Below are 8,060 nucleotides of genomic sequence, written 5' to 3' on the forward strand. Positions count from 1 at the left end.
ATTATCCCTGACAATTGTGAAATTGTTTTTATCATATTGAATTTTCTATCGAAGTATCTTGATCGAATACAGCACTTTATCCCAAGGTAAAGAGGGGGGAGGGGGAGATAAGAAGAGGATGAAAAATCACCGATGGTGATTTTTTTTTTCCTTTTTTTTCTTGAAACGAAAAATATAATAATGATTTCCAACGACAACGTACGACGACAGCTTATACGAAATGTACATAATTATTGTTAATGTCGTTGCTGTAAAATTGAAGCGATTTCAAGATCATTAATATACTCAGGCCCAAATAATAATAATAATAATAATAATAATAATAATAATAATAATAATAATAATAATAATAATAATAATAATAATAATAATAATAATAATAATAATAATAACAATAATAATAACAATAATAATTATGATAATGATAATAATAATAATAGTTATAATAATAATAGTAATGATAATAATAACAATAATAATAATAATAGTAATAATAATAATAATAATAATAATAATAATAATAATAATAATAATAATAATAATAATAATAATAATAATAATAATAATAATAATATAGTTAATATAAATAGCGAACGACGTATACATACTGATGTTATATTTAATAATTACACACTATCCCCGATTATGTTGTAAGTTTATGAACATCTTCTTGAAAACCCAAACGCAGTCATTAAATATATCATTTTCTTTTTTTTTCTTTTCTTTTTTTTTTTTCTTTTTTTTTTGAGAAGGAATGCGCGCGTGCATGATGAAAACTCTCTTAGAAGAGACAGATTCGATTGAAAGAGGGGGAAAAAAAGAAAAGTAGAAAAAAGCAAAAAATACCAAAGTATGTACAGCACTTTGCGAGCTTAACAAAAATTTACGGGGTGAGGGGAAGGGGAGGGAGTGTGGGGGGGGGGGGTAGGAGGAGAGAAGAAAGCACTTAAATTGTAAATAAAATACTCCATTACATTAGAATTATAAATTAGGACAGTTCTCATTTAGTAGAAATGGCGAGCTATTTTATGTGCACACGTTGTGCTCGCCGTGTTGGATGTTTGTATAGAAACGTTACACGTTGCTCTCCCTCTCCCTCTCCCTCTCTCTCTCTCTCTCTCTCTCTCTCTCTCTCTCTCTCTCTCTCTCTCTCTCTCTCTCTCTCTCTCTCTCTCTCTCTCTCTCTCTCTCTCTCTCTCTCTCTCTCTCTCTCTCTCTCTCTCTCATTCTCTCTCTCTCTCTCTCTCTCTCTTGTATGTATATGTTTAAAAAAAAAAAAAAAAAGAAAAAAAAAGAGAAAAAAAAGAAAAGAAAAGGAAAAAAAAAGAAAGAGAAACCATGTAGTTCTAACGTTTCGTAATTCGTTCGAACATCTTCGAATTTGTATAATATTTCTATACCGGCACACTGAATGTAATAAACTGTCGAATTAATTCGATTCTCATTTCATCATATTTCCTAGTTACTCTAAGAGGTTTTTATTTTTTCTATTTCTTCTATTTTTTTCTTTTTCTTTTTTCTTTTTTTTTCTCCCCTCCCTTTCGATCGCCTTTACTCGAATACATTATTGCTGATGATCCTTTTGACAAATGTTTATTCCTCTTACAACTTCTCTTTCGTTTTTGACTTCATATTATCATCGACAATTCAATGTTATATTAGATTTGAATAATACCATGAAAGAAATTAAATTTACTTGTTGATCTTAATTCAATGCTCATACTGATAACGTCCTCTTTTTTTTTTTTTTAGAAGCTCCGACTATATCGTAACAAATCTGAAAAATTTCAATTATATTCGATTATTATTTTGATATTTAAAATATTATCAAGTAATACATACTCGAATATTTTCAAAAGAAATAAATTATAGCTTGTTTTATATAAAACTGCAAAATTGTGAAATTGCACTAATCAGAGAAATGCTCTGATTTAATGTTTAATATTCATTTTTCAGTTCCTAATTATATCAGACAATTGATATAATTATTCGTTATGGACTAACAAAGAATAATTATTTTGTTCAAATGTGAATATCACTAGTGAAGTTTGTTTTATCAATATATGTGATTACTAATGATAGGAATTATGATAGGAATTATCTATCTTGATTTTATAATGAAATTAATAATTATTAGTTACATTTTTGTTACATACCTGCTGTATGAGGTGTGTCTCCATTCCAAGGAATATGAACTTTTTGGTTGATGATCATCAAACTTTCATTACTCATCCATTTTCGTATGAGATTAAGACGACGCAGTCTGATTTACGACAGAGATCACTTTGTGAACGTAACATCTGCAATCAGAAGATGTATTTCATTCTTAAGTCACTTATCGTACGGTTACTTTTAACTCAAATGAATTTACCTTTAATTATATCACAATAATAGGAGTTATCGAGCCAGAACAAAGTGGACCTGGTTGTTCAATTTGTTTGTCGTAATTTATATCAATGCAACAGCAAATCTCAAATCTCTGATAATGTAAACAATTAACGATACTATGATTCGATTGAATCGAAAGATATTAATCTGTTAGGTTATGAACTCAACGAGAAGAACGAAAATCGCGTATTAATGTGTATTAAATAATAATCAATCCAAACAAAACTCATCAGAATACGGAAAATAATAAAAATATATTCTACACTTTTCTACACTGTAGCATTATTCTTCTAAACACATGTGATAAACACTCTCGTGAGCTGATCAACAAAAACAGAGATAGCACGTACTACGTACTAATCGAAATCTCACCGTGGTACTAACATTTGCTATCGCCATTGGTGCACTATTGTAAATGGCAACAAAGCTGAGCCAATAAACGATTCGCTATACAACTAACGCGACCAATCAACTTTGAGATTTTTCTTCTGATGTTATTCTCATTTTATTTGATCGTCACACCAAAATGACAACTATTGCAGTTTGTTGAAAGACGTCATTTTACGATCTGATCATATAACCTATAAATTACGTATTACGCACTTTGTGACAGAGTATTTTTTATTGTGTATCATAATGAAACCAAAAGCAAAAGTAATATATAATATGTATTAGTTGTTAATGATTTGCAAGTTTATTTTTAAAGATTTGTTAACAATTATTAATGCAATATATAATGAATATAAAAATGATTGTTATTGTTAAAATAAATCAATTGTGTTTTTAGAATAACAAGATATCTTCTAAAAAAAAAAATGTGGAAACAAATTCAGAAGTAAAGAGTGATCTTCCATCTTCCAGCGTAGAAACAGTAAGCGGATTAAATCAAGAAGCCGAGGATCAATTTGTATTAGAACTTTATTGGTGCATTCAAGAATTAGAATCGAGTTTAGAGAAAGGAAAAGTGCAAATGAAACAAGCTCAGGATATTTCCAAAAGTTTGAATACTTTAAAAAGTAATAGCGCGCCTTTGATAAAAAAGAGACAAATTATGAGAAATAAATTAGGAAATTATAGAGAGAAAATGATCCAGGATGAACAGAAACTTATTAAGCATGTCGCATCAGTTAAATTTACAAATAAGCCAAATTTATATAAAAAATCTGTATTCTTACGAAAAGCTTCTACTAATGTAAAACAGAATTCTGTTAAAACTAGTGATAGTGAATTAAATGAACAATCTCATGATTCGTTAAATAATGATAGATCTATAGTTGATAAGAATAGCTCGCAAGAGTTTAAATTTAATTTTCAAACTGTAACTTAAGTGATTTCCTTTATATTAAAGTAATAAAGGTTTTTTTTTTATATATTTATAAATCCAATTAAAGCATTGATTTATTAATAATTATACTCTCTTTCCAGTTTGTATCGTAGTACTTGTTCCTTATTTTTTATCACAAAGATAAATGTTTTTGTTTTATGATAGACTTTTTATTAATATTTCCCGTTTATTATAATTAGTACGGAGAATTTATAAGAATAATAAAAATTTCATAAAATAATTGTATTATATTAAATTACAATAAATAATTTTAATTTATTAACCATATAAATAATAGAATGATCAAGATGGTCCTGTGGCGCAACGGATAACGCGTCTGACTACGGATCAGAAGATTCCAGGTTCGAATCCTGGCAGGATCGGCATGTATTTTTTTTTCTTTTTTTTTCTTTCTAATAATTTAGAACTTTAATATATATATATATATATATCATATAAGAAATATATTTATTTAAGCCAAATTTTATAATCGTAATATTTCGAAATATATGAATCATAAAAAGCTGATTAATTATGTTAATTATATTAAATGTATTAATTATCTTTATGCTTTTTATCGTGAAATAAATACGTAAGAACGTTTCTATTTAGTACGAATCACACGAGAGACGTATGCTGTTACCATCAATGATAGATTGTACATACGAGTGACTGAAAAGTGTAAGTTCATAGTCTACTTGAACTATTTACTTTAACCTATACGAAATCAATCTCGTTATGTACGCGTAAAAGAAAAATAACCAATACAAAATTATACTCTAATACGATAATAGTGAAGACAACGTTCACCGATTTTATTCGTTGTTCATAATTTGTCCATACCTGTGGCTGGACACGTTACACGTTTCGAACAAAAGGTAATGGACAGCTTTAACAGTGAATCATATTGTTATAACAGATTTAACAAAAATATACATTTATTATACGATCATCCATTAATTTATATTATAACATATGAATTATAATTATCGTAATTTCCATTAAATTTAATCATTCTAGAGAAATTATTATATATAATTGACGAACAACGGTGAAAAGGATTTAAATAGAACAAATAAGTATAGTGTGAATACAACATGGTTGACAACGTGGTATCATCCGATGTGCAAACCTTAAATATTAAGGAAGAAAAGGCACGAGTCATATAATTATCATTTCGTTTATATCTTTAATTTTTAAAAATCATGTTGACGTCTTTGCGATTTTACGGTTATAGGATCATTTACAGTGGTACTAGACGGAAGTACGCTTGGGTTTGTTATAAAGTTATATTGTTATCATTTTATGGAACTATCGTGTTTTGAAAAAAAAAACAAAAAAACAAAAAAAAAAGAAAAGAAAAACAAAGATCATTTTTAATCATTAAATAACATTTTTTTCTGTCCTCGTCTTTGTTTACTATCGTAATCATCTATTGTAACATATGAATCAATAATCTGACGTAACCTTAATATTCGTTTTCTTAACACTTGCAACAACTCATCTTGACGATTTTTCCATTACTTTCGTAAAAAGACAGAAGCATAATTTTTTTTTTTTGTTCTCTCTTTCCTTTCCTTTCATTATTTCTTATTCGTAATATAGTTTACTGATCGTTTGTATATTTTTTTCTCATTCTTTTTTTCAGGCAAAAATGAAGCCAGGAAAAGAGAAAAAAGTTGCAGTTGAAAAGAATTCAATTTGTGAATTAAATCCATGGCCCGAATATATACAAGTAAATAATTTAGACAAATATTTTTAATAATATTTATCTGTTATTATATTTTTTAAACTTTATATAATATATATGTATCTATGTAATCGTAGGAACGTATAATATTATGGGATAAGTTAAAAGCTGAATACGATGCTGAAATTGCTAATAAAGAATCAGAAGAGATAATTGTGACGCTTCCAGATGGGAAAGAAATTACCTGTCAATCATGGCGTACTACACCATATGAAATAGCAAGGAATATTAGTCAAGGACTATCGGATAGTATTGTAATAGCAAAGGTTAATAATGAACTTTGGGATCTCGATAGACCTTTGGAATACAATTGTAAACTTCAGCTTCTTAAATTCGACGATCCAGATGCACAACAAGTTTTCTGGCATTCTAGTGCTCATATCCTTGGAGAAGCCATGGAAAGAATATATGGTGGTTGTTTATGTTATGGACCTCCAATTGAAAATGGTTTTTATTATGACATGTACCTTGGCGACAAAGGTATATCTAATTTAGATTTTCCTTCTTTGGAAACTTTATATAAGGGAATAGTTAAAGAAAAGCAACCATTTGAAAGGCTCGAAATGAAAAAAGAAGATTTATTAGAAATGTTTAAGTATAATGAATTTAAAATACGAATTTTAAATGATAAAGTACATACTCCTACTACTACGGTTTATAGATGTGGCCCATTGATCGACTTATGTAGAGGTCCACATATTAGACATACGGGAAAAGTTAAAGCTATTAAAGTTACCAAAAATTCTTCAACGTATTGGGAAGGTAATGCGGAAGCAGAATCATTACAAAGAATATATGGAATAAGTTTTCCTGATACTAAACAAATGAAAGAATGGGAAAAATTTCAAGAAGAAGCTGCTAAACGTGATCATAGAAAAATTGGAAAGGAACAAGAATTATTCTTTTTCCATGAACTTTCACCGGGTTCTTGCTTCTTTCAACCACGTGGCGCTTATATTTATAACACTTTAATCGAATTTATTCGTGGTGAATATAGAAAGAGAGGTTTTCAAGAGGTTGTCTCCCCTAATATTTATAATAGTAAATTATGGCAAACTTCTGGTCATTGGCAACATTATGCAGATAATATGTTTTCATTTGACGTTGAAAAGGAAACGTTTGCATTAAAACCAATGAATTGTCCAGGTCATTGTATGATTTTTGACGTAAGAAATAGATCTTGGCGTGAATTGCCTTTAAGAATGGCAGATTTTGGTGTATTACATCGTAATGAATTATCTGGCGCATTAACCGGTCTTACTAGAGTTAGACGTTTCCAACAAGATGATGCACATATATTTTGCACGATAGATCAAATCAAGGATGAAATGTTAGGAGCATTGGATTTCCTACGTCATGTATATTCTGTATTTGGTTTTACGTTTAATTTATGTTTATCTACGCGTCCTGAAAAATATTTGGGAGATTTGGCTCTTTGGGATTTAGCAGAAAAAGCATTGGAGGACAGTTTAAATGCTTTTGGAGAATCGTGGAAAGTAAATCCTCAGGATGGTGCTTTTTATGGTCCTAAAATTGATATAACAATTATGGATGCTTTAAAAAGATCACATCAATGTGCTACGATACAATTAGATTTTCAATTACCAATTAGATTTAATTTATCGTACATCAAGTAAGTTGTGAAACTGAATATAAGTTTGTCATAAAATATTCACATCGTTATATCGTATATAATATGTATTATTATTTTCCAGTGAATCAGGCGAAAAGACAAGGCCAGTAATTATTCACAGAGCTATATTGGGTTCTGTAGAAAGAATGATCGCTATCCTTACCGAATCTTATGCAGGAAAGTGGCCATTTTGGCTATCACCAAGACAAGTAATGGTGATTCCTGTTGGAACACCTTTTGAGGAATATGCGATTGAAGTTAAAACAAAACTTTGGGAGGCAGGTTTTAATGCAGAAGTTGATACTGATTCTAGTGATACGATGAACAAAAAAATTCGTAATGCTCAATTGGCACAATTTAACTTTATACTTGGTACATATTAAAATATTCTAATATCATTAATAATCATATTATCTCTTTTAAAAATATAACACTTTTTTTCTTTTTTCTTTTTTTTTTTTTTTTCTTCTTTTATTTCAGTTGTTGGAGAGAAAGAACGAAACGCAGAGACTGTGAACGTTCGTACGAGAGATAACGTTGTTCACGGTGAAATCAAAACGGAGGATTTAATCGAAAAGTTTAAATTATTTAAAGAAAGGAAAGACCGTAACTGCGAGGAAAGGTTTCAATAAATCTACTTTCTTTATCAAGACAATTTATTTATATGTAGGTAATATCACTAAGCTTGAAAAAGTTATAAGATACGATCTTAATGCACTTTAAAATATTGGAATAAATCCTTTTCTGCAATATATATATTCTTAAATATTTCATATAATTAGCTAGTTAGGTATACAGAAGAATAATTTAGTATGTTTTTTCGTACGCGAATAATTATTAAGTGGCAAATTTATATAAACAGCTCATTTGAAAAAGGAAAAAAACAAAGAAGAAGAAGAAGAAGAAGAAGAGAAAAGAAAATGAAAATTAATCTATCCTTTTGTTTCTTATTAGAACATTATAGT

At 28.7% G+C, this 8,060-nt stretch overlaps 2 protein-coding genes, 1 long non-coding RNA gene and 1 other non-coding gene across 9 annotated transcripts; 3 read left to right on the forward strand and 1 right to left on the reverse strand.

Moving 5' to 3' along the window:
• Positions 1–703: 703 nt before the first annotated feature.
• Positions 704–2,746, reverse strand: LOC118451559 (uncharacterized). The gene is made up of 3 exons (XR_004841123.2): positions 2,372–2,746; positions 2,157–2,300; positions 704–1,777 (listed from the first exon to the last, which is right to left on the reverse strand). It is a non-coding gene; the product is annotated as an uncharacterized LOC118451559 (long non-coding RNA).
• Positions 2,747–2,897: 151 nt separating this feature from the next.
• LOC118451518 (UPF0488 protein CG14286) lies at positions 2,898–3,741 on the forward strand. Its single transcript, XM_035888176.2, has 2 exons — positions 2,898–3,042; positions 3,176–3,741. The coding sequence occupies exons 1-2, from the start codon at positions 3,025–3,027 to the stop codon at positions 3,713–3,715; spliced, it is 558 nt and encodes a 185-aa protein (XP_035744069.1). The 5' UTR covers positions 2,898–3,024; the 3' UTR covers positions 3,716–3,741.
• Positions 3,742–4,022: 281 nt separating this feature from the next.
• Positions 4,023–4,095, forward strand: TRNAR-ACG (transfer RNA arginine (anticodon ACG)). The gene has a single exon. It is a non-coding gene; the product is annotated as a tRNA-Arg (tRNA).
• A 253-nt stretch (positions 4,096–4,348) lies between these two features.
• On the forward strand, positions 4,349–8,000 carry ThrRS (threonine--tRNA ligase). Of its 6 annotated transcripts, XM_035888391.2 has the most exons (6): positions 4,400–4,590; positions 4,733–4,866; positions 5,361–5,447; positions 5,540–7,095; positions 7,178–7,467; positions 7,576–8,000. In XM_035888391.2, exons 2-6 carry the CDS (start codon positions 4,810–4,812, stop codon positions 7,725–7,727), a joined length of 2,142 nt encoding a protein of 713 aa, XP_035744284.1. In that variant the 5' UTR covers positions 4,400–4,590; positions 4,733–4,809; the 3' UTR covers positions 7,728–8,000. The 6 variants fall into 6 exon arrangements, with proteins under 6 accessions (XP_035744287.1, XP_035744284.1, XP_035744286.1 ...); XM_035888394.2 differs by lacking the exons at positions 4,400–4,590; positions 4,733–4,866 and adding an exon at positions 4,349–4,393; XM_035888393.2 differs by lacking the exon at positions 4,733–4,866.
• The last annotated feature ends 60 nt before the right edge of the window (positions 8,001–8,060 follow it).

The sequence above is a fragment of the Vespa mandarinia genome, chromosome 2, assembly GCF_050613455.1.
Source record: "Vespa mandarinia isolate Hongniang chromosome 2, ASM5061345v1, whole genome shotgun sequence".
NCBI classification, from domain to species: Eukaryota; Metazoa; Arthropoda; class Insecta; order Hymenoptera; family Vespidae; genus Vespa; species Vespa mandarinia.

Coding starts and splice junctions, on each gene's coding strand:
- ThrRS (XM_035888390.2), top strand. CDS start 4,918: ATGTTGACGTCTTTGCGATTTTACGGTTATAGGATCATTTACAGTGGT. Junction 4,987..5,360: donor CTAGACGGAAGTACGCTTGG/GTTTGTTATAAA, acceptor TCTTTTTTTCAG/GCAAAAATGAAGCCAGGAAA. Junction 7,096..7,177: donor TTTAATTTATCGTACATCAA/GTAAGTTGTGAA, acceptor ATTATTTTCCAG/TGAATCAGGCGAAAAGACAA.